This window comes from Podarcis erhardii, assembly GCF_964252035.2.
Source record: "Podarcis erhardii genome assembly, chromosome: 15".
In the NCBI taxonomy this organism is placed as follows: Eukaryota; Metazoa; Chordata; class Lepidosauria; order Squamata; family Lacertidae; genus Podarcis; species Podarcis erhardii.
This window is the reverse complement of record NC_138505.1, coordinates 28,877,784-28,903,465: the sequence shown is the minus strand read 5'-3', so window position 1 is coordinate 28,903,465 and position 25,682 is coordinate 28,877,784. Positions and strand designations below refer to the sequence as shown.

The window sequence follows — 25,682 nt, the reverse complement described above, 5'->3', positions numbered from 1 at the left end:
GCTACGTTTTGACAAGATTTATGTCAAGGCTGCGTGTGGATGTGGATTTGTTGCCGGTAAAATGTGTGTGTGTGTGTGTGTGTGTGTGTGTGTGTGTGTATATATATATATATATATATATATATATATATATATTGTTTTAAAATGTCAGAAGAAATTAAAATGGGGAACAGTCATTTGTCTTGTTTGCTGAAGTTTATGGACCAAGAAGCAGGAGAGTTCAAACCCAGGAAAGTTGGCTTTTTTTAGACTAGGAAAAGCATTTTTTAAAAATAAGAGAAATTCAGCAGTGGCTATGCTGCCTCAGTTCCTTCTAGAACATTCGTCCTAAAAAATAATGATGTTAGCCTGGCATCTGCTGAGGGAATCATAGTTGGTGAGCTTCTCAGGGTTATTAGTTCCAGTTCTGCTTATTTAGGCAGACACCAATTTTTCTTCAGGCCTCCATGTTGTTTTGTATAGGACAGTGAAAGGGAATCTGTGGTCCTTCAGATGCTGGTGAACTCCAGCTCCCATCAGCCTCAGCTAGGCCGGCTAATACTGAGGGATGATGGGAGCTGTAGTCCTGCAAAACTCAGAGGGCCGCACGTTTCCCCATCCATGGTATAGGATTCAGGGCCCATCTGCACTATCCATTTAAAGCGCTACGACGCCACTTTATAAACAGTTGTGGCTTTCCCCAAATAATCCCAGCGAATATAGTTTGCTATTGCTGCTGAGCGTTATTAGGAGATTGTTCCCCTCACAGACCTGCAATTCTCAGAGTGGTGTAGCAGGGAACCCCTCTTCCCAGGGAATTCTGGGAGTTATAGTTCCCTGAGCAGCTTTTAATGGGAAGTTTTTAATGACTTAACGTTTTAATGTATTCTTAATATTTTGTTGGAAGCCACCCAGAGTGGCTGGGGAAACCCAGCCAGATAGGCAGGGTTTTATTTATTTATTTATTTATTTATTTCATGGGGTCTTCTAACAGCTCTCAGCAAACTACAGTTCCCAGAATTCTCTGGGGGAAGCCATGGCTGCATAAAACTTCTGCAGATGAGGCCTATATGTTAAGCAGGGATTTGTTTCACTGGATGTCAGGGAACTGCCATCGGAAAGGCAGGTGGTGGAGAGGCTCTCAGAAGCTAGGAGAGACTCAGCAGCGGGGGAAGGCACCAGTAGGGGGGGGGTGGGAGATCAGAGAGAGAGTGAGGCGCCAGACTGGCTCAAGGAATCTTCCAGCGAAAACAGTGGAGAAGTCTCAGGACCTCCTATAGGTACACCCACTCCTCGCCGGAAACTGTCGCGCCGAGAGTCCAGACGACGCGTTTCCGTTAAGGAGCTTCTATGCTGGAGTCGTTTCCGTAAACGCCCACTGTCGGATTCTGCCAGCGATTAAGGGAGTCATGCTTAAGGGGCTCCGCTGTACACAGAGTGTTGAGAAACATGCCCAAGATCTGAGGGACTGAACTTTTACGCACAAGTAGCTCATAATCCCATCACAGCAATCCAACAGTCTCTGTAAGCGCTTGTGCAAAAGGCATCATGAGCAACCCAACCGGAGCCGGAGACGCAGGAGGAGCTGGAGCGGGTCCAAGCCTGGAAGAAAGGTACAGGGTGTTGGAACTCCAGCTAGCGCTGCAAACGGCGAGGCTCGAAGAGAGGCGGGCGCAGGATGCAGACAAGGGCAAAACCACCCCACTTGCCAGGAAGGTGCCAGGGTTGGTGCAAAAGTTTGGGGGTGATCCCAGAAATTATCAAGCCTTTAGGACTGAGATGCAATATGCCCTCAATCTGCAGTTTGATGACTTCCCAGATGAGGAATCGAGAGTGGCGTTTGTCATTGGGCACCTGGAAAGTGGGGCAAAGGACTGGGTGAGGCCCCTGATGGCAGGGAACAGTGACGTTTTAAAGGACACGAGGAAATTTTTTCGCGCCATGGACCTGATGTTTTCCAGTGAGATCAAGCAGGGGGTGGTCTCAGACCGGGGGAAACAATTTCCTTCCAGGTTCTGGAGGAAGCTCATGAGCTTACTGCACGTAGAAGTCAATTTTTCGACTGCCCGACACCCAGAAACAAATGGGCAGGCGGAAAGGGCAAACGGTATTTTACAACAATACCTGAGGTGTTATGTAAATGACAGAGAAAATGATTGGGTAGATAAGTTGGCCCTGGCAGAATTTGCCTACAACAACGCGGAGAATGTGTTGACAGGGATGAGTCCCTTCCTGGCAAATTATGGGTGTCATCCTAGGGCATTCCCAGGAGAAGGAGGGGAAAGATGGAGTGTCCCAGCAGCGGAACACTTTGTGGAAGAGATGGAAGCTATCCACAGGCAACTCCAACTTAACTTAGAGAGGGCCAAGGAAGAATACAAGAAGCAAGCAGACAGAAGCAGAAGGGAAGGTGAAACCATAAGGGTGGGGGACCGGGTGTGGCTGTCCACCCAAGGACTGCCGTTCAAGGGAGGGTGTAAGAAATTGAGACCCAAACGGCTAGGACCTTTTGAGGTCATACAACAGGTCAACCCGGTAGCATTCAAACTCAGGTTGCCCAACCACATGAAACTGCACCCAGTATTTCATAGGTCCTTACTGTCGCCGTACCGAGAAGGGCGGGAGGGGGGGGACGTGAGAGGGAGGTTACTCAAACACCAGTCATAGAAGAAAGGGAACGCAACATGCAGGTGGCAGAAATCATTGATTCCAGGTGGAAAGGAAATCAGGTGGAGTATTTGGTTGTATGGGAAGGGGAACCGGAATCAGAAAACACGTGGGTACCAGCAGAGGAGGTCAATGACGAGGTTTTAATAGAAACGTTTCATTAAAGGTTCCCAAGGAAACCTCAGCCCGTAGCATGGTTCGGGAGGGAACACTTCGGCACCACCGATGAAGAAGAAGAGTTCGAAGGGTTCCCGGAATCAGGGCTGGAGGAGGGAATAGACTCCGACGAGGAGGGGGACTCAGGGAGAAGAGACGGGAGTCAGTGGAGAGAAGTGTTTGAATCCTCTGACAACGAGGAGTGTTCCTTCCGGGGTTTTCTATCCTCACCGCCAGTAAAGGAGGGGGCGGGAGGGGGTGAAGGGGGCCCTGGGGGGGAGGTGGATGTCAGGGAACTGCCATCGGAAAGGCAGGTGGTGGAGAGGCTCTCAGAAGCTAGGAGAGACTCAGCAGCGGGGGAAGGCACCAGTAGGGGGGGTGTGGGAGATCAGAGAGAGAGTGAGGCGCCAGACTGGCTCAAGGAATCTTCCAGCGAAAACAGTGGAGAAGTCTCAGGACCTCCTATAGGTACACCCACTCCTCGCCGGAAACTGTCGCGCCGAGAGTCCAGACGACGCGTTTCCGTTAAGGAGCTTCTATGCTGGAGTCGTTTACGTAAACGCCCACTGTCGGATTCTGCCAGCGATTAAGGGAGTCATGCTTAAGGGGGCTCCGCTGTACACAGAGTGTTGAGAAACATGCCCAAGATCTGAGGGACTGAACTTTTACGCACAAGTAGCTCATAATCCCATCACACTGGATTTATTTTGTTCCACCTGGTAATAAATATTTCTGGTGTGGGCTGGGAGATGGCATATGTTCTTGTTGAAGTACGAAGCAATATTATTAACAATAAATCGTTCCCCAGTCACTAAGAGCATTTGCAGATGACCTAGTTTTGACTTTACAACAGCCAGACACTAGTACTAAAAGAGTGCTGGAATTAATTGAAATATTTGGTCAAGTAGCAGGATTTAAATTGAATAAACAGAAAACAAAGGTTTTGGAGAAAAATTTAACAATGGAAGAAAGAGTGAGGTTTCAGAGTGAAACAGGTTTGGAAATAACGAAAAAAGTGAAATACCTGGGGGTAAATTTAACATCTAAGAATCTGAATTTATTTAAAGACAATTATGAAAAATGTTGGTCAGAAGTAAAGAAAGATTTAGAAACATGGTCAAGGTTGAAACTGTCCTTGTTAGGTCGAATTGCTACTATTAAGATGAATGTATTGCCTAGAATGCTATTTTTGTTTCTGAACTTACAAATTCTGGACAAGATGGATTGTTTCAAGAGGTGGCAGAAAGATATATCAAAATTTGTCTGGCAGGGCAAAAAGCCCAGAATTAAGTTTAAGATTTTAACTGATGCAAAAGATAGAGGGGGATTTGCCCTGCCGGACTTAAGATTATACTACGAAGCAGCAGCTTTCTGCTGGCTGAAAGACTGGCTACTTCTTGAGAACACAGACATCTTAGATTTGGAAGGATATGATAATTGTTTTGCTTGGCATGCATACTTATGGTATAACAAGGCAACGGTGTACAAAGGTTTTAAAAACCATACTGTTAGAAAAGCATTATATAATGTTTGGAGCAGATACAAAGATCTACTGGAAACTAAAACTCCCAGGTGGTTGTCACCAATGGAAGCCAAGGGGGTGAAAAAACTTAATATGGATTCTAAATGGCCAAAATATTGTGAAATCTTAGAATATGAAGGTGAAAGGGTTAAGCTTCAGAGTTATGAAAAACTAAAGTCCAAAGTTCGAGATTGGTTGCATTACTACCAGATAAATGAGACATTTAAAGAGGACAGGAAAATAGGATTTCAGAAGGAGAGGTCAAAGTTAGAAACGGAACTGTTAGAACCCAATACTAAGAATCTGTCAAGAATGTATAATTTGCTGCTTAAGTGGAATACACAGGAGGAAACGGTGAAATCAGCTATGATTAAATGGGCACAGGATATTGGTCATGACATTATGTTTGCTGACTGGGAACAGTTATGGACCACTGGTGTTAAGTTCACGGCATGTAATGCCTTAAAAGAAAATATAATGAAAATGATCTACAGGTGGTACATGACCCCAGTCAAGCTTGCAAAAATTTATCATTTGCCCAATAATAAATGTTGGAAATGTAATGAGAATGAAGGTACCTTCTATCACCTATGGTGGACCTGCCCGAGGGTGAAAGCATTCTGGGAAATGATTTATATTGAAATTAAGAAAGTCCTTAAATGGACATTTACTAAGAAACCAGAGGCTTTTCTCCTGGGCATGGTTGGCCAATTGGTGCCAAAGAAGGATAGGATTTTCTTTATGTATGCTACTACTGCAGCAAGAATTCTTCTGGCAAAGTATTGGAAGATGCAAGAACTACCTACTCTGGAAGAATGGCAGACAAAGGTGATTGACTTCATGGGACTGGCAGAGATGACCGGCAGAATTCGTGACCAGGGGAAAGAGGCAGTGGAAGAAGACTGGAAGAAATTTAAAATATATCTTAAAAACTGTTGTAAAATTGAGGAGTGTTAAGATGTCAAGGGGTAAGAAGCAGAGAATTACAGCTGTAATCAACAAATCTATGGGAATTTAATGAAGGGAGCTAAATGGATAAATTGACTAAAGGGTTGCTAAAAAATTCTTTCTAAAATAAGGATGCAGCGAAAGGGAGGTATGGGGAAGTCGATTGAAAGAAGTTACAAGAAAATAAGATTATGAATTTATTTATGTTTGATTTGTTTATGTTTGTTTGTATTTTGTGAAAAACTGAATAAAAATTATTATTAAAAAAAAAAAATCGTTCCCCAGTCACGTTACTCTTTTTCTCCTTTTTCAGCGGACTGTGTGAAGGTGACTGTCCGAGATCATGGGATCAAGGGGCTCTATCGTGGCCTCAGCTCTCTGGTTTATGGTTCCATACCGAAAGCTGCCGTGAGGTAATCACATTTGGATTTTTATTCATTTCTGTAGTAGTAGTAGTAGTTGTTGTTGTAGTATTGGACTTCTTAGTCACTTTTTAAAATACATTTTTAAAATACAAAATGTATACTGGAATTTGGGCTAAGTTGCTCAGAGACTCCTTAAAGCAGTGAACGATGAATAAATAGAGTTCTAAAATGTTAAGATATAGAGTTAAGATAAGTGAAAGAGGGCAAGGATTTGCTGATTTGATTATATTAATGGGAATACAAAACGGGGAGGTGTGAGGAGGTCAAAGAAACAAGCTAATGAGTTTAAAGTTATTTTTAAAAAAAGTGGATTTGTTTTAACTTCTTTTTTGTTTATTTTTCTTGTTTTTTGCATTTTGTATTTTTGTCTGAGAGTTTTTTCTTTTTTCTTTTTCTTTTTTGTTCTACTATGTATTTTTGTATTTATGACTTTGTAAAATCTTAATAAATATTCTTAAATAAATAAATAAGTAAATAATATAATAACGTCAAGACCAGCGTGTTCTCTTCTCCCCAACCCACCGTGCTCCTCAGCTTTCACGAGCTGCCACCTTTCTCTTTCCAGGTTTGGCATGTTTGAATTCCTCAGCAACCACATGAGAGACGCAGAAGGGAAGCTGGACAGCAAACGAGGGCTCCTGGCTGGCTTGGGGGCTGGCGTGGCTGAAGCAGTGCTTGTGGTGTGCCCTATGGAAACCATAAAAGTAAACACAACCACAAACACACATACAAAATGTGGTGTTTGTTTGCTTATTTCTTTCTTTCTTTGTTTTTGGGTTGATTAAATGGGTATCCAGCTTTTCAAGAACTTATCCACAAAGCAGTTTACTCAAAGACACACACATATTTATTTATCTGAAATAATCATCAAATAAATAAAGGTGTGTGTTTGTGTAAACTGCTTTGTGGAGAAGTTCTTGAAAAGCTTTATTGGCCAAGGGAGCTGGCGTACAGCTTCCGGGTCATGTGGCCAGCATGACTAAGCCGCTTCTGGCGAACCAGAGCAGTGCATGGAAACGCCGTTTACCTTCCCACCTATTTATCTACTTGCACTTTGATGTGCTTTCAAACTGCTAGGTTGGCAGGAGCAGGGACCGAGCAACGGGACCTCACCCCGTCGCAGGGATTCGAACCGCCAACCTTCTGATCAGCAAGTCCTAGGCTCTGTGGTTTAAACCACAGCGCCACGCCGGCTCCCTCAGCCAATAAAGTGAGATGAGCGCCGCAACCCCAGAGTCGGCCACGACTGGACCTAATGGTCAGGGGTCCCTTTACCTTTACCTTTTAATCATCAAATAGGAAGTTGCCCTTATCCCAAATGAGATCATTGGTTGATCTATCTCAGTGGTGTTGATAACATGTGGTGTCAAACTAAGTCCTGCTCATAGCAGACACATTGAAATGAATGGACCTAAGTTTGTTGTGTCCATTAATTTCAGTAGGATACAAACTGCTGACTGGCTATAGCTGGCGATCTAATGCCAGTGTACTGGAAGAAGCAAAGGTCACCAGTGTTGAAGTGATGATTCTTCAACATCAACTTCGTTGCACTGGTCATGTTGTGTGGATGCCTGATTATTATCTTCCAAAGCAGCTACTCTATTCCAAACTTAAAAATGGAAAGCGTAGTGCTGGTAGGTCAACAAAAGAGGTCTAAAGACTCTCTCAAGGCAAATCTAAAAAAAAAAAAGTAGTATAAACACTGACAACTGGGAAACACTGGCCTGCGAGCGCTCCAGTTGGAGAACAGCCTTTACTAAAGGTGTCATGGGCTTTGAAGACGCTCAAACTCAGGACGAAAGGGAGAAACATGCTAAGAGGAAGACACGCTTGGCAAATCCACACCGTGGTCAACTCCCACCCAGAAACCTATGTCCCCACTGTGGAAGGACGTGTGGATCCAGAATTGGCCTCCACAGTCACTTCAGGACTCACTGTTAAAACCGTGTTTATGGAAGGCAATCTTACTCGGCTACGAGTGATTGCCAAAGAAAAGATAGCTCTCTAGGGATTCTGACACTCCCATCCCCTACCTGGGGGGCCAGGTTTATTGGGTTGTTTTAGTGTTTTAGTTTTTATTATGTATTTTGTGTTCCTATATTGTGATTTTATGTTGTGACCGCCCTGAGACCTGAGGGTATAAGAAGGTATACAAATTTAATTGGTGATGATGATGATGATGATGATGCTGAAGATAGAATCTGAGAGATTAAGGAGCTAAAAAGTTCCTTGCTGGCCCGCAGATGCCCATCTTAGTCCATTATCCTGTTCTCCCAGTGGCTAACTAGGTGCCATGGGAAGCCCACAACCTAACATGCTGCCTTCTGCTGAGCCAGACCATTGGTCTAATATACCGCAGTATTGTCTACACTGACTGGCAGCAGCAGGTCTCCAGGATTTCAGGCAGGGGTCTTTCTTAGCCCCAGCCGGAGATGCCAGGGACTTGATTCTGGGATCTTCTGCATGCAAGACAGATGTTCCAACACCCTTCACTATTTAAGAGACACACTCTCTTGCACGCACTCCCTCACACACTGTTCAAGCTGCTGCACACAGACACGCAGACACGCCAAATGAATGGCCTGTTTAGAAAAGGGCAGCAGGGCAACCTTCTGAACACGTGCAGTTGCAGCAAAATAAACGCTTTTTCACCGGGCGGTTTCGCGTGCAGCTCCCGAAAGGGGGAAAAGATGCATGAATCTTTTGTGAAGCTCCCATCAGGGACTTCCTAACATCAGAACCCACCTTGTGGTGAACAGCAAACATTGCAAGGGCATTTCCCACCCATCTCCCTCCTTTTTGGGTCTGGCCCATAGCTGCCAACCTTTCCCTTTTTTAAAGGGAAATCCCCTTATTCTGAATTGGATTCCTCGCAAGAAAAGGGAAAAGTTGACAGCTGTGGTCTGGCCGCCTTTGTTATCTGGGCTTGGGAGAAAGAAGCTCATCTTCCTGATGCCACTTGCCACACAGAAAGAGAAACTTGCCGCCTTTAGACTAGAGTGCATGTGAAAAGTTCTGGAGGTTAAGACAGCATCATTGCCATTAACAAACGACAGTTCTCGTCATGAGAGGGTTTCTAATACAACAAAATACGATAAAGAAAAGACTCTGGAATGAAAAGAAAGAGAAGATATTGGAGAAAATAAGAGAAGGAGAGAAAAAATTAAGATCTAGGCCTAAGTCGAAGGAAGTGCTGAGAGAAGTGAAATTTTTCCAAGCACAATATTCGAAATTGATAAACCAAGAAGTGGAATGGAAAATTAAGCAAATGAAACAAAGATCTTTTGAATCAGCTAACAAGTGTGGGAAACTGCTAGCATGGCAGTTGAAAAAAAGACAAAAATTAAATATAGTTACAAATCTAGAGATTGAAGGGAGAATTGTTCAGAAACCCGAGGAAATTAGAAAGTGTTTCCAGAGATATTTCAAAGAACTTTATGCACAAGGGCCGCAGAAAGAGTTTGAGGTGGATCAATATGTCAAAACCAATGGATTACAAAAAATACCCCAGGAAATGAGAACAATCCTGAATGGTAAAATTACACGGCAGGAAATCGAAAGTGTCATACAAAACCTCCAACTAGGCAAATCTCCAGGCCCTGATGGACTTACCTCCAAATATTACAAGGTTTTGAAGGACTACTTGATACAACCCTTGATGGAGGTCTGTAATCAGATCATGGAGGGGAGGAAGGCACCGGAAACGTGGAAAGAAGCTTTCATCACATTGATACCTAAACTAGAAACTGAAAAGACCCAACTTAAGAACTACCGTCCCATCTCACTCCTAAATGTGGATTATAAAATCTTTGCGGACATTTTGGCAAATAGATTTTAAAAAGTCCTTAATGAAGTGATCCATAAGGACCAGGCAGGCTTTCTCCCTGGTAGGCATTTGTTTGATAACACAAGAAACATCATCGACATTTTGGAACTTTTACAAACAAATCTTAACACTAGAGCGGTGTTAATATTTATTGATGCGGAGAAAGCCTTTGACAACATTTCTTGGATGTTTATGAAGAAAAATTTGGAAGGGATGGGAGTGGGACGGGGGTTTGAAAATGGAATAGAAGCAATTTATTCAGAGCAAAAAGCTAAATTGATTGTTAACAATGTGGTGACAGAGGAGTTCAAAATAGAAAAAGGGACACGACAGGGGTGCCCCCTATCACCTCTATTATTTATTTCAGTCCTGGAGGTGCTATTGAACATGATCAGAAAGGACCGGTTGGTACAAGGAATCGAGGTCGGAGTGAAACAATACAAACTGAAAGCATTTGCGGATGACTTGGTATTAACATTACAGGAGCCAGTCTCTAGTTCTAAAAGAGTTTTAGAATTAATTTCTGATTTTGGTCGAGTGGCGGGATTCAAGTTGAACAAGCAAAAGACTAAGGTTTTAGCAAAAAATTTGACATCTACAGAAACAGATGAGTTCCTGAAAGAGACAGAATTAAATGTGGTTAAAAAAGTGAAATACCTAGGGGTGTATCTGACCTCCAAAAATTTGAATTTGTTTAAAGATAATTATGAGAAATGTTGGTCAGAAATTAAACGAGACATGGAAATTTGGTCAAGATTGAAACTTTCCTTGTTAGGTCGAATAGCAGCTATAAAGATGAATGTATTGCCGAAAATGTTATTTTTGTTTCAGACCCTACAGATCGTGGACAAGGTGGAATGTTTTGGAAAGTGGCAGAAGGATATTTCTAAGTTTGTTTGGCAGGGCAAAAAGCCCCGAATAAAGTTTAAAATTTTAACTGATGCGAAAGAAAGAGGGGGATTTGCCCTGCCAGACTTGAGGTTATATTATGAATCTGCAGCCTTCTGCTGGATGAAAGATTGGATTTTGCTGGAGAACACTGATGTCCTAGATCTGGAAGGGTTTGATAATGCTTTTGGGTGGCATGCATATTTGGGGTATGACAAGGTTAAAGTTCATAAACTGTTTAAAAACCATATTGTTAGAAGAGCAATTTTTATGGTCTGGACAAAATACAAAGACTTATTGGAAAGTAAGACCCCGAGGTGGCTTTCACCGGTGGAGGCCAAGGCACGTAAGAGACTCAATATGGAGGCCTATTGGCCAAAATATTGGGAAATAATTGAAAAAATTGGAGACAATTGGAGGTTACAGAGCTTGGAAAAATTAAAAAACAAGGTGCGAGATTGGTTGCATTATGCCCAAATTCAGGAGGTTTTTAAAGTGGACAAAAAGGTGGGATTCCAGGTGGAAAAATCGAAATTAGAGACAGAATTGTTAGAACCAAAAAATAAACTGCTCTCCAGAATGTACAACTTGCTGCTTAAATGGAACACACAGGACGAGATAGTCAAATCCGCCATGATAAAGTGGGCACAGGATATTGGACACAACATTATGTTTGAAGACTGGGAAAGGTTATGGAACACTGGAATGAAATTCACGGCATGTAGTGCCTTGAAGGAAAATATTATGAAAATGATATACCGGTGGTACATGACCCCAGTCAAGCTTGCTAAGATATATCACCTGTCTGATAATAAATGTTGGAAGTGTAAGGAGGCGGAAGGGACATTCTTTCACCTCTGGTGGACATGTCCGAAAGTGAGGGCCTTCTGGGAGATGATTTATAATGAGCTAAAAAAGGTATTTAGATATACCTTACCTAAGAAACCGGAGGCCTTTCTTCTGGGCATTGTAGACCAGAATGTGTTAAAGAAGGATAGAACCTTTTTTATGTATGCTACTACTGCAGCAAGAATTCTCATCGCAAAGCATTGGAAGACACAAGATTTACCCACGCTGGAGGAATGGCAGACGCAGTTGATGGACTATATGGAATTGGCTGAAATGACTGGCAGAATCCGAGACTTGGGTGAAGAAGCAATGGAAGAGGACTGGAAAAAATTTAAGGACTATCTACAAAAACATTATAAGTTGTATGAATGCTAAGAAAATGCACCTTTTAGGAAATCTTAGCCCCAGCAATAGCAATTAGGTGAAATGAAAATTAAGGTACAAGAAATTTGAGGTGGAATTAGGAAATAATTTTATTGTGTTTTAATTAAAATATATAAGAATTGGTGTACAATATTTGGAATTTGATAACATGATAAATTGAAAGATACAATAAGTTATGAAATAAGATGACAAATTGCTGAAGTTTGTATTATAAATAATGCAAGGTCTGGAGGATGTGGGGAAGTCCAGTAGATTTTATAAAAGGATTACGGAAATTTGAAACTTTTATATTCTTTTTCTTTTATCTGTTTTTCTTTTCTGTATCTCTGTATCCTGTAAAATTAATAAAAATATTTTTTTTTAAAAAAAAAAAAACCAACGACAGTTCTCAGGGAGTTTTTTCCACCACTTATGTGCTATTGTTGTGTGAGTGATGGGCTACAGAATGCAGGTGCCCCTTTCGAAAACAACCCAGTCTAAAAGAGACTGAGCGAGTTTTAAAATCTCTCTTGACTTGCCAGTAAGTGACCTGGTGGCTGTTCCTCCACAGGTGAAGTTCATCCACGATCAGTGCTCTCCGCAGCCAAAATATCGAGGTTTCTTCCATGGGGTGCGGGAGATCATTCGGCAACAAGGTGAGACCTGGCGTTTGTTAGCAGGGAGACATCCTTGGCAAGGAGAACTTGGGGGGTTTGCATAATTGGGAATGAGAAAGGAGCTGTCTGACTTCAAATCACAAGTAGGCGAAGCTTCAGATCTCTCAGTTTGGGGTCTCTTGAATGCTCTTTTGCTTGTATCAGGGATGGGGAACCTGTGAACCTCCAGATCTTGTTGCTGCTTCTGGTCCAATGGCCATAAAATGAAGGGGAATAATTAAGAACCAGTATGACTTAGTGGGGATGCGGGTGGCGCTGTGGGTTAAACCACAAAGCCTAGGACTTGCCGATCAGAAGGTTGGCAGTTTGAATCCCTGCGACGGGGTGAGCTCCCGTTGTTTGGTCCCTGCTGCTGCCAACCCAGCAGTTCAAAAGCACGTCAAAGTGCAAGTAGATAAATAGGTACTGCTCCGGTGGGAAGGTAAACGGCGTTTCTGTGTGCTGCTCCAGTTTGCCAAAGCGGCTTCGTCATGCTGGCCACATGACCCAGAAGTTGTATACCGGCTCCCTCGGCCAATAAAGCGAGATGAGCGCTGTAACCCCAGAGTCGGCCACGACTGGACCTAATGGTCAGATGACCCCTTTACCTTTACCTTTACCTTTACCTTTTTATGACTTAATGATTAGGGTGCTGGACTAGGACCTGGGAGACTGGGTTCAATTTCCTACCCCCTGCAATGCAGGAATCTTGCCCATAACCACTGCTAGGTGGCCTTGAACCACCCACCTTCTGGCTAACAGTCCGGCACACTGATCCATTGCATCTGCAACTGGCTGCCCACCCACCGCCAAGCCCAGGGTCAAGGTTCTTGTATTCTTTTACAAAGCCCTATACGCGGTTGGTGCTGTGGGTTAAACCACAGAGCCTAGGACTTGCTGATCAGAAGGTCAGCAGTTCGAATCCCCGCGACAGGGTGAGCTCCCGTTGCTTGGTCCCTGCTCCTGCCAACCTAGCAGTTCGAAAGCACCTCAAAGTGCAAGTAGATAAATAGGTACTGCTCCAGAGGGAAGATAAACGGTGTTTCTGTGTGCTGCTCTGGTTCACCAGAAGCAGCTTAGTCATGCTGGCCACATGACCCGGAAGCTGTACACCGGCTCCCTCGGCCAATAAAGCAAGATGAGCGCCGCAGCCGCAGAGTCAGTTACGACTGGACCTAATGGTCCGGCGTCCCTTTACCTTAAACAACTTCAGTCCCTGGGTACCTCGGCGGCCACCTGAACTCATATGTGTCAAGTCGCTGTGATATCGCCTACTGGAGCCTTCTTGATCGTTCCCCAAGTTGGCGAGGCTTATTTGACAAGAACACGGAACTGAGGCTTTCGTGTCGTGAGCCCAGCCTTATGGGAACACACTTGCCAATAGAGACTCAGCAGGCACTTTCTGTTTCAGCATTTAAACGCCTGCAGAAATCTTTTCTATTCCATCGGGCTTATGCAAGCAATGAAGAATAACATCTCTTTCCACAACAGTTGGCTGACTCTTGATTTTAATTTTTCATAGGACTTTTATGTACAGTTGTTGTGAACAGCTCTGGTATTTTCTTTATGAGTCAGTGACTTATAAATATTTTCATAAACAAACAACAGTGTGGTTTTCCTGCTGCCTTATTCTTCCTCCTGATCTTCTTTTTCTTTTTGCTGCAGGCCTCAGGGGAACTTACCAAGGTTTAACAGCGACTGTCCTGAAACAGGGATCCAACCAGGCTATTCGCTTTTTCGTCATGACAGCTCTCAGGAATTGGTACAAAGGTATACCCACCTTTTCAGATATCATCTTTCTTCTTCTGGGCGGTAATCTGAATGGTGTCCCAGATCTTCTAACCTGAAGGCTTTTGCTAAGGCAAAAAGAATAATATCCAAGCGGACACCTGGGTTTTATTTTCCAGCATGCACTGGTGCCGGTCACCAGCTTCTGTCCCACGTATCTGGAGTAGGGCTGGAGAATATTTTTCATATTCCCTGCTGTGCAGCTTTCCAGGGGCCACAGGCCAGCAGTGGGCCAGAGGTGTAAGCATGCTGAACAACCAATGTGAATGTTCACCTTTGTATAGTAGACTAGTTTCTACGCAACCCCTTCTCAAGCCTCCATCCAGACAAGCAAGAGGCATGAGCAGGGTTCAAGGACAACATCCCAGCAAGGCAGAAACATTCAATTTGATGTTTTTATATGCTGCTTGCCACTTAGAGAACAGTGTTTTGTCTTTTTTATTTTTTTTAGGAGTTTAAACATTTTAGGTCATATGTACACGTATAACAGTAAAATAGCAGTATGACAACAGTATCAACATAAACCAGAAATGTTGGAGATGGTAGACAACATGCTGGAACAAAGAACAGTGTTAGTGGGTGGCTTTATATATAAAATAGGTAAAGGTAAAGGGACCCCTGACCATTAGGTCCAGTCATGGCCTACTCTGGGGTTGCGGCGCTCATCTCGCTTTATTGGCCAAGGGAGCCAGTGTACAGCTTCCAGGTCATGTGGCCAGCATGACTAAGCCGCTTCTGGTGAACCAGAGCAAAGCACGGAAATGCCGTTTACCTTCCTGCCGGAGCGGTACCTATTTATCTACTTGCACATGATGTGCTTTCGAATTGAAAGGTTGGCAGGAGCAGGGACCAAGCAACGGGAGCTCACCCCGTCGCGGGGATTCGAACCGCTGACCTTCTAATCGGCGAGGCCTAAGCTCTGTGGTTTAACCCACAGTGCCAACCTCATCCTTTCATATATAAAATAATAGCATGTAAAGAATATACTGTTCTTTGCAGCTGAGCCACTAAGGGGCACTGTTCACCCAGCTTCCTGTTCAGTGTTGCATAGCTGAGTGCCAAGCACAAGACCCAAACAAATTATGCCCACCTATTCATTTTTTCCTGTATTGTTAAATCCACCTTTGGAGAAAGTGCTATTCCAAAAATAAAATAGATTCCCTTAACTCAGGGGTGGTGGTGGTGGGGAAGACACCCCACATTTAACAAAAAGCAGGTCTTTAGATCCAGATATACTCCCTGCTTCTCCCCTGCTCTTGAGTCGATTGAGTGTTCTCTACCTTTAAACAAAAAAAACTGCAGTTTCCTATAAACACAGTAGCTCAGTTGATTCGAGTGTGGTGCCAATAACAGGCTGCCAATTAGTTTTCGGAATTCAGTGCTGGTTTTGACCTATCAAGACTTTTTATGGCTCCCAATACCTCAAACATTGCCTCTCCCCACGTGAATCAGATCAGAAACTGAGTCCATCATCAGAGGCCCTTCATTCACTCTCTGTGAAGGAAGTGCTGAAGGTGGCAGCAGAATGAGGGGCCTTTTCAGTGCTGGCTCCCTGCTCTGCAGGGAAGCACATCTGGCACCAGTGTTGTGTCATTTTAGGTGCCAGGTGAAAACATCCTTGTTTACCCAGGCATATGGTTTTTAATTGGGGGATAGGTTGATATATCTGTGGCCTTTGTTGTGCTTATCTGTTAAGTAAGATGGCTGGGACTTGTTCCTTTGCAAAAGGTTCTCAGATCAGTGTTTTAGTTTTTAGTTTGTTGCTGGTTTGAATGTCTTTGTTTTATTTTTACTGTGTAAGTCACTTTGAGGCACTTAAGTGCAATATTGCAACTAATAAAGTTTATCTACCATATTTTTCACTCAATAAGACGCACCTTTCCCCTCCTAAAAAGTAAGGGGAAATGTGTGTGCGTCTTATGGAGCGAATGCAGGTGGGAGGCTCTGTCAGCGCTCCCTTTTAAGAGCCGCGTGGAGCGTGTGTGCGGCTCTTGGGGGCTTTTCCCCATGAAAGCTCCCCTTGCCTGGGAGAGGTTGTGCGCGGTAAAGAGGAAGCCAGGAGAGCGAGCGGGATGCATCTCGCTGGCTGTCTTGGCTTATGCCATAGCCGGAGAGGCTGTGCGTGGCTAAAGAGGAAGCCAGGACAGCGAGCAGGATCCAGCTGGCTGTTCCAGCTTCTGGCTTAGCCACGCAAAGCCTCCGCAGCGGAGCGGGGAGCCTTCATCCCGCTGCCCTGCGGAGGCTTCGTGCGGCTATTCCTGGCTTTTGCGGGAGGTGGGGGAAGGGACAGAGCGTGCGGCTCTGTCCCTTCCCCCACCTCCCAGAAAAGCCCCCCAAAACCGCGCTCCCCTTAAAGAGCATGTGGCTCTTGCGGGAGGAAAGCCAGTAGGCTTGCTTTCACTGAAGCCAGGAGGGCAAGAGGGATCGGTGCGCACCAATCCCACTTGCTCTCCTGGCTTCAGGGGTAGCCCCGCAAAGCCTCCTGAGCGAAGGTGGAGGAGCGCTCCCTCTTAGCTCAGGATGCTTTGCGTTCCTTTCTTATTTCGTGTTTTCCTCCCCTGAAAACTAGGTGCATCCAATCGTCCGGTGCGTCTAATAGAGCGGAAAATACGGGATTTATTATTTATTATTAGTATTATCAACATTATCATCGTCATGAGAGGCAGGGTGTTGTAGTGGTTAGAGTATCAGACTAGGACCTGGGAGACAAGGGTTCGAATCCCCACTGGGCCACGAAGCTCCCTGGTGGACCTTGGGCCCATCGCTCACTCTTAGCCTAAACTACCTCGCAGGTTGTTGTGGGAATTAAATAAGGATTGGGAGAGCCACCTTGAGCTCCTTGGAGAAAAAGGTGGGAGATAAATGCAAACAACAACATGCACTTTTTAAATTCAAGCCAGATTTCCATTTCAGAGTGAGTTGACTCCTGACACCTTTGTTTTCTGCTCTGTTTCCTCACATGCCTCCTCCTGATCTTCCTTCCCCTTCTAGGAGATAATCCAAATAAAGCCATCAACCCGCTTGTCACTGGGTTGTTTGGGGCGATCGCAGGTGCAGCCAGCGTCTTTGGCAACACGCCACTGGATGTCGTGAAGACCAGGATGCAGGTATGCCCAAATCTCTAAACTTCTCTTCAAGGGAAGCCTGTAGGTCAGATTCACTCTGGGAGCCAGTGTGGTGTAGTGGTTAAGAGCGGTAGTCTTGTAACCTGGGGACCCGGGTTCGTGTCTCCGCTCCTCCACATGCAGCTGCTGGGTGACCTTGGGCCAGTCACACTTCTCTGAAGTCTCTCAGCCCCACTCACCTCTCAGAGTGTTTGTTGTGGGGGAGGAAGGGAAAGGAGAATGTTAGCCGCTTTGAGACTCCTTAGGGTACTGATAAAGTGGGATATCAAATCCAAACCCTTCTTCTTCTTCTTCTTCTTCTTCTTCTTTCAACTGGGCCATATTTGAATGGTGGGCATGGCCAGAGGCAAAGAGAGTCGGGAGTTAAAAAATGCATTATACCTGCACTCTTTTATATAAACGTGAGTAAGAATGGTGCACGTGAAAGGGAAAGCCCAATCCTAGGAGTGTGGCAGGGTGGATCAAAAGGATTGACAGGTGACATCAGGTGGTGGCTCATGTGGGTGGAGTTTGCTAGAAATGGAGGGGCTGGAGGAGCAGATTAAGCCCAGGAACCAGAGGTTCCCCACCAGGTAATTAATCCCTATATATGCCTGATCTTTCTGCATATTCTGACCTTTCATACTGCATCACGGTGTGGTACGCTGGTTTGACATCAAATGATAGGAAGTGCCTACAGAGGGTGGTGAATACAGCACAAGATACTATGGGCTGTCCCGTGAATCTGCTGGATGAAATAGCGGAAGAATGTTGCCACAGGAGAGTGAGGAAAATTCTCGGGGATGATTCACACCCTGCCCAGCACTTTCTTGATCCCCTGCCCTCAGGCAAAAGATATAGAAGCATGATTAGTCGCACCAACAGGGTAAAGAACAGCTTCTATCCTTGGGCTGTTAGGCTGCTGAATGAAAAGATAACAACAGGGCAACTGACTTTCGGGTTTGGTGGGTGTGCATCAGTAAATGAGGGGAATTAAGACTAAGAGAGCTGAGTGGGGGGTGCTCATGTAATCTCACTGTACAGTGGTACCTCGGGTTACATACGCTTCAGTTTACATACGCTTCAGTTTACAGACTCTGCTAACCCAGAAATAGTACCTTGGGTTAAGAACTTTGCTTCAGGATAAGAATAGAAATTGTGCTCCGGCGGCGCAGCAGCAGGCCCCATTAGCAAAAGTGGTGCTTCAGGTTAAGAACAGTTTCAGGTTAAGAACGGACCTCCGGAACAAATTAAGTACTTAACCCGAGGTACCACTGTACAGTGGTGCCTCGCAAGACGAAATTAATCCGTTCTGTGAGGCTCTTTGTATAGTGGTTTTCTCGTCTTGCGAAGCAAGCCCATTGACAGCTTAGCGGATTAGCGCTATTAGTGGTTGTCAGGGAACTGCCATCGGAAGAACAGGTGGTGGAAAGGCTCCAGGAGAATAGGAGAGACTCTGCAGCAGAAGAGGGAACCAGTAGGGGGGGAGCAGGAGCTCCAAGGGAAAGGGAGTCGGAGGGGAGGCTCTGGGATACTTCCAGTGAGAACAGTGAGGAGGTATCAAGGCCCCCTTTAGGGACCCCCACCCCTCGCCGGAAACTGTCACACAGAGAATCCAGGAGACGCGTTTCCGTTAAACAGCTTTTATGTTGGAAACGTTTCCGCAGACGCCCACTGTCGGATTCTAACAGCGACTGACGGAGCCATGCCAAAGGGCTCCGCTCAAGGCAGAGCTTTGCTACGCTGAGCAAACTCTGAGGGACCAACCCTTTTAAGCACAAACAGCTCATCATCCCATCACAGTGGTTTAGCGGCTTTTAGCAATCAGCTGTTAAGCGGCTTATCAGCAGATCAGCTGATAAGTGGCTTAGCGGCTTAGGAAAAGGGGGAAAAGCGGAAAAAACGCGCAGGAACTCGCAAGACATTTTCGTCTTGCGAAGCAAGCCCATAGGGAAATTTGTTTTGTGAAGTGCCTCCAAAATGGAAAACCCTTTTGTCTAGCGGGTTTTCCGTCTTGTGAGGCGTTCGTCTTGCGGGGCACCACTGTATACAAGTTGTACAAGTGACAATAAAGTATTTCAATTCAATCTCTCTCTCTCCCCCGGCCAATCTTCTTATACAGGGCCTGGAGTCTCACAAGTACAAAAGCACTTGGGACTGTGCCTATCAGATCATGAAATATGAAGGACCTCTTGCGTGAGTGTATCTTGGTTTTATATTTATCTAGTTATTTAGAGCATTTGTGCTCCACATTTCAGCCCAAAAGCCTCCCAGCGTAGCTTGCCTATAGAGGCAACTCCCCATTTATGTGTGTTCAAGTGACTGTGTGGATCGCTGTGAACCCGGAAGTGGCACTTTTAAAGGGGCGGAAAGCCCCCCCCCCAAAAAAAGAGCACGTAAACGGCAAGAACGGTTACAAAAACTGCACCTAGCAATCCCACAAGAGCTTCACAAGTGCAATCCCATGAGCCTTTGAGGCCTGTGGAGAGTTGGAGTTTGATCAAGGAGGTTTGGAGGGAGTCCGTAAAGCGCTTCAGAACGTAACCCCCATGTAAATGGGGAGTTGCCTGTACTCAAGTAAAACAAGACCGTCCCTTGCCCACAGACGTACCATCTAAAAGACATGACACACAAGGAAAAACAGGCAGGGAGGGAAGAGGGGCAGAGTGGTGCACGCTCTAGTTATCTCCCGCTTGGACTACTGCCATGCGCTCTACGTGGGGCTACCTTTGAAGGTGACCCGGAAACTACAACTAATCCAGAATGCAGCAGCTAGACTAATCCAGAATGCAGCAGCTGAGACCACATAACACCGGTCCTAAAAGACCTATATTGGCTCCCAGTACGTTTCTGAGCACAATTCAAAGTATTGTTGCTGAGCTTTAAAGCCCTAAACGGCCTCGGCCCAGTATACCTGAAGGAGCGTCTCCACCCCCATCGTTTAGCCTGGACACTGAGGTCCAGCTCCGAGGGCCTTCTGGCGGTTCCCTCACTGCGAGAAGTGAAGTTACAGGGAACCAGGCAGAGGGCCTTCTTGGTGATGGCGCCCGCCCTGTGGAACACCCTCCAATCAGATGCCAAGGAAATAAACAACTATCCGACTTTTAGAAGACATCTGAAGGCAGCCCTGCTTAGGGAAGTTTTTAATGTGTGATGTTTTATCGTGTTTTTAATATTCTGTTGGGAGCCGCCCAGAGTGGCTGGGTATAAATTATTATTATCAAGTCAATTGTTCTTGTAATGGCCAGCTGGCACAGTCCAGGGTTAGGGAGTTCCTGATGGAGCTGGTCTTCCCCAGCAGAGCTGTTGGAGTGAACCCTTTACCCCCATCTCTCCCATTGAGGCTATCTGAAGGAAGGGCTCTGCTCTCTGGTGACGGTTGAGAGAGAGGAGGCCTAAGCTGCCTTGCTTGTTTCTCAGACAAACGGCTCTAACCACTATACCAGACTGTCTCTTGGTTGGCTCACCTCTTCCTAAGGTTTGCTCGGTATCACTGAAATGCCCCTTTCTCACCCCACTCTGTCCATTCCTCTGCAGGTTTTACAAGGGCACGATCCCCCGCCTGGGCCGGGTCTGCTTAGACGTAGCCATTGTGTTCATCATCTACGACGAAGTGGTCAAGGTACTCAACAAGGTGTGGAAAACGGACTGAGAGCCCGCCGAGGGCGGCACCACCTCCTCCCCACCCGCCAGGCAACAGCGGGGAGGGGAGGGGAAGGCACGACCCACCACAGACGGGGGGGGGGGTTTCCAACCCACAACTCCCTCCCTCGCCCACCCGGCAAGTTAGTGCCAGCATTCCAGGGCTCCTTCAGCTCCACAGGTGGGATCTGGATACGGATCACGTCCCCGAACCACTGCCTTCATATCAAGCTCAATGACACGTTTTATTTATATCCGAATGAACTGTGGCCGTGTTGCTGGTTGTTGCTTGTTTTTTTAATTACTGATGATATGATAATGTGACCAGATTGGATGGGGGAACAGAGACGGGATGGTTTAGTGCTACATCTCCAGCTGCTAAAGTTGGGGGAACGGGGTGAAGGGGTGGGGCGAGTTTGACTGGTGCCCGTCAGAAAGAGAAAGGGAACTTTCCCCCCACACACCCTGTCCCCCGCACCAACCCCAACACCTGCTAGAATAAAAGTTCAGGAAGCTTTTTTCCCTTTTAGAAACAAACACACGCATGAATTTACAGCTTCCCAATCGCTGTTCTAGATCAGAGTTTCCCAAACGTAGGTCTCCAGCTGTTTTTGGGACTACAGCTCCCATCATCCCGAGCTAGCAGCACCAGTGGTCAGGGATGATGGGAATTGTAGTCCAAAACCAGCTAGAGACCCAAGGTTGGGAAACCCTGGTCTGGAGCCAGGATGGCCTTCCAGATCTTGCGGCAGTACAGCCCTTCAAATATTGATGTACTCCAACTCCCATCATCTCTGCCCGTTGGCTGTGGTGGCTCTGGCTGATGGGACTTGGAGTCCAGTTACTTCTGGGGTGCCTCTGCTGGCTTTCTGAGAAGCTGGTGTTGAAACATGAGCTAAGAAGAAGTCCCTGGTTGTTTACCAGAAGGCGATTGCCAGCGCATTGAGCTCCAGCTTACCAGCCAAAGAAGATCTTGCGAATTGTTGACCGACGGTGTCAACTCAGAAAACTTGCAGAGGTAGGGAAAAGGACGTCAGACATTTGGGTGTTTGTCAGTCCTTCTTATGCCCCTTCCGCCATTTGCTGCCAGCAGAGAAGAAAGCCTTGGAGGTCGTGACACACATTCACACAACCCCAAAAATACTTTAGTACATTCCGTGAGTCCTGCTCCAATAGTATTCTCTCGCCAGCTAGCTCTTGGTATTGGCAAACGTGGGGGTCCCTAGAAAAGGTGTTGCTGGACAACAAGTCCCATCATCCCTGCCCCTTGGACCATCCTAGCTGGGACTGATGGGAGTTAGGAACCCAGCAACAGCTCAAGGTCCTTTGATTCCCCATCTGTGCTCTCTTTGAATCACGTAGAGGAAGAGAAGGAATTGCCACCTCTGCAGGCTCTAAAGCACAATGGCCTCAGCAGTGGAAGCTGGTCCATTTTGGTGAATGGGGCATTGCCCCATCAACCCTCAGCTTGCCCCCGGCCCATCACCACCTGCCTTCTTACAACCAGGCAACGGTGGCAACCCTGCCTGTCAACTTTAGTCTCTGTGTCGTCCTTGTAGGACGCAAGCAGGCGGATTAGAATTCGCTGCCTACTGTTTGGGCTCCATGCCCTTCTGCCCTGCCAGTCCCAATGGGCGTCAGCCACCCCTAGCCCTAGGAGGACCTGGTTCTCCCAGCACCCCATAGAAATGGGGCTGCAGTGGCGGGGCTGCTGTGGTGGTGAGGCAGCGGGTGATGGGAGGGCAGTCTGTTCTGGGTGCCTTGGCAGGGCCTGCCACTGCTGACTCCTAACACCAGCCCTGGGTGGGGATGACATTCGCCCTTCCCCACCCTACGCTCATGCCTTCTATGCTTCCCCCCTGCTAAAGTCCGCATCCCAAAGATCTGCTGCGATCGGTGTTTTTCTTAACTCGTGCTGATAAAAGCTTCTTTTGAACCAAAGTTGGGGGACCCACTCCCCTGACCTCCATAAATGTTTCTGCTGAGTCGGGAGATTAATTAAATTAATTAAATTAATCAAATTAATTCCCACGAGTACACCCAGCCCGTAATATTAACTCATTCCATAGAATTCACTTGTTTACATGAGGGAGGGGAGGCAAAGAGGGATATGAAAAACAGAAGTGATAGCTCCTTTCTAGAACCTGTTTCTTGTGTCCCAGGTGGAAAAGGGTCCCCCCCCCAGCTAAACAGAGTACTGGTCAGAGGGACCCACCTGCCCTCTCTCTGACTCTGCTGAGGCTTACCCAGAAAGTGGGCAAAGGAGGGGTGAGGTTGGTGCAAACACGTCTGCAGGAGCACAAGACTGGTTCTGCTGGTGTGTTTGCGCTGCTGCAGCCTCGCCCCTTGCTGCTCGCCGTAAGCTGCAGTGACACTAATGTTAGGAGTCAAGGGGAACAGTACCATCCCTCTGCTGCCTGATGCTCCTTTTCAGATTGTCTTTTCTCCTCCCTGTCTCCTTGGAAGTTTCCTCCCTTTTTTCTCCTTTCGAAGACCCTAATGACTCGCTGGAGAAACTTGTAGGCTTAGCAGACACTACTCTGGCTCACTCGTGCTTTTTTCTGTACTAGGAAGGGATCTTTCCCCAGGTGCCAAGGATACTCGCCAACGATTCCGTTACGGAACTGTGCCAAATTTTGTGTGTCTCTCGTCCTTTTTCAGTACACGTGGGGGCCTTCCCCTCCCCCCCTTTTGCTCCAGTGTTTGCTAGCTATGTACTGTGGGCCTAACTAAATGCAGCCTGCTGTTAATAGGGGAAGCATTTAGTGCAGGGACCACCAGTGTGCTGCCCTCTAGATGGGGTGGACTACATTTCCCATCATCCTTGACCGTTGGCACTGCTGGCTGGGTCTGATGGGAGCTGACACCCTCAGGGTCAGAGAACAAAGCAGGCAGATCTGTTTCCCTACCACCACATATTTTAAGGTGCATTCCAGTTGCAAAACTAATAAAACGATAAGCCTGCTCCGAAGAAGCTGTGGGCTGCAGCTGCACCACTACGTGAAACCCTTTGAATGAGAATTAAGTTTCATCTGTCCAAACACACCTTTATGAGCATATTGGCTGCAAGTGATAGATCAGGGGTGGAGAGACCTGTAGATTTCAGATATTGCTCTATAGTGGTACCTTGGTTTACGACCATAATCCGTTCCAGAGGTCCGTTCGTAAACCAAAACAGGTCGTAACCCAAGGCGCGCTTTCGCCAATGGGAACTCCAAATAAATTTCTCTGTAATCCCCCCCAAAATTGTTCGTAATCCCAAAAAAGTTTGCAAACCAGGACACGCACTTCCAGGTTTGACATGTTCATAATCCAAAACGTACGCAAACCAGACTGTTCGCAAACGAAGGTACCACTGTACTAGAATTCCTATCATCCCTGACTGCAGGTGATGACAGTTGTAGTCAGAGCATCATCTGGAGAATTTACAGGTTCCTCATCCTTACAGTAGACTTGCTGCATAATTTCAATTTCACAGGAGTGGGGATCCTGGCTGTGTCCCTGCCCATATTTCCACACATGGGCACTTTGGGCTTCCAAGATATTGGTGGACTTCAGCCCCAGCAAGCATGGCCAATGGCCAGGGATGATAGGAGTTGTAGCCAACCAACACCTGGACTCTTAACTGTCCTACAGGCTTGGATAACAGGTGTCCAGGCTATGTTTTTGTGCTGACCATGTGGCAAGCAAAGGCAGGTGATGCATTGGGGTGGGGATTTTGTTGCTTGTGGGGGTGCGTGGTTTTTTTATTTACACAGACCGAGGATTTCTGAATTGAATGTTTTTTTTTTTAATTCACTGTCTGCACCGGCAGCCTGATACTAGAATGGTTTTGGAACTTCTTAGCCCTGTGGCGAGGACGCCAACCAATAAAGCCAAAGTTGCCTGTTTTAGTGAGTCGCTTGGCAATTTGTATTTCACTTGGAAGGGAACAGCAACTGCCCCCACTCTCTGCCTTGCAGGAGGAATTCCTGCTCCTCTAGCGAGCAATGAATAGGTAAAGGGTAAAGAGACCCCTGACCATTAGGTCCAGTCGTGACTGACTCTGGGGTTGCAGTGCTCATCTCACTTTATTGGCCGAGGGAGCCGGCGTACAGCTTCCGGGTCATGTGGCCAGCATGACTAAGCTGCTTCTGGTGAACCAGAGCAGCGCACAGAAACACCATTTACCTTCCCGCTAGAGTGGTACCTATTTATCTACTTGCACTTTGATGTGTTTTTGAACTGCTAGGTTGGCAGGAGCAGGGACCGAGCAACAGGAGCTCACCCCGTTGCGGGGATTTGAACCGCCGACCTTCTGTTCAGCAAGTCCTAGGCTCTGTGGTTTAACCCACAGCGCCACCTGCATCCCGGGCAATGAATGCCTGCACCTCAATGCTTGCACATGCACACAAACATAAGAGGCTGCAGGATCCGGCCAATGGCCCTTCTAGTCCAGCATCACAGTGGCCCAGATGCCTTTGGGAAACCCAGGGCCCAAGCACAAGAACCCTCTTCCTTCTGGTATTCAGAAGCATTTCTGTCTCCGACTGTGGAAGGCAGAGCAAAGCCACTGTGACTACTAAGACTGGGCAGTAATCTGGTTTTCAACATCGCGATATATCACCAACATCACCAGCTAAGCATTGCGAGATACCGATATATCACGATGTCTGAAACAAGGATGGAGCTGGTTTTCAACTCTGTGATGTATCACCAGCTAAACATCTGTGATCTATCTCCTGCTCAACATTGCAATATACTTACCGACAGATCACAGTTCTGAAATAAGGATGGAGCTATGTAGAGGCATTGGCTGGCTTCACGGTTTCCCCCACTTTGTGATTTCTGCATAGCAGACACATACACACACAGCATGATTTGCATTAC

General features: G+C 46.2%; 1 protein-coding gene and 1 long non-coding RNA gene across 2 annotated transcripts in view; both read left to right on the top strand.

Moving 5' to 3' along the window:
- Positions 1-22,798, top strand: part of SLC25A1 (solute carrier family 25 member 1) — a 59,062-nt gene extending 36,264 nt beyond the window's left edge. Inside the window, exons 3-9 of the mRNA XM_081842844.1 lie at positions 5,586-5,685; positions 6,263-6,401; positions 12,195-12,279; positions 13,945-14,049; positions 17,059-17,174; positions 19,294-19,367; positions 20,709-22,798. Coding sequence (XP_081698970.1) covers positions 5,586-5,685; positions 6,263-6,401; positions 12,195-12,279; positions 13,945-14,049; positions 17,059-17,174; positions 19,294-19,367; positions 20,709-20,823 — 734 coding nt within the window. The 3' untranslated portion in view covers positions 20,824-22,798. The remainder of the gene's footprint in view (positions 1-5,585; positions 5,686-6,262; positions 6,402-12,194; positions 12,280-13,944; positions 14,050-17,058; positions 17,175-19,293; positions 19,368-20,708) is intronic.
- A 37-nt stretch (positions 22,799-22,835) lies between these two features.
- Positions 22,836-24,703, top strand: LOC309330940. Its single transcript, XR_014151652.1, has 2 exons — positions 22,836-23,969; positions 24,005-24,703. It is a non-coding gene; the product is annotated as an uncharacterized lncRNA (long non-coding RNA).
- Positions 24,704-25,682: the final 979 nt, after the last annotated feature.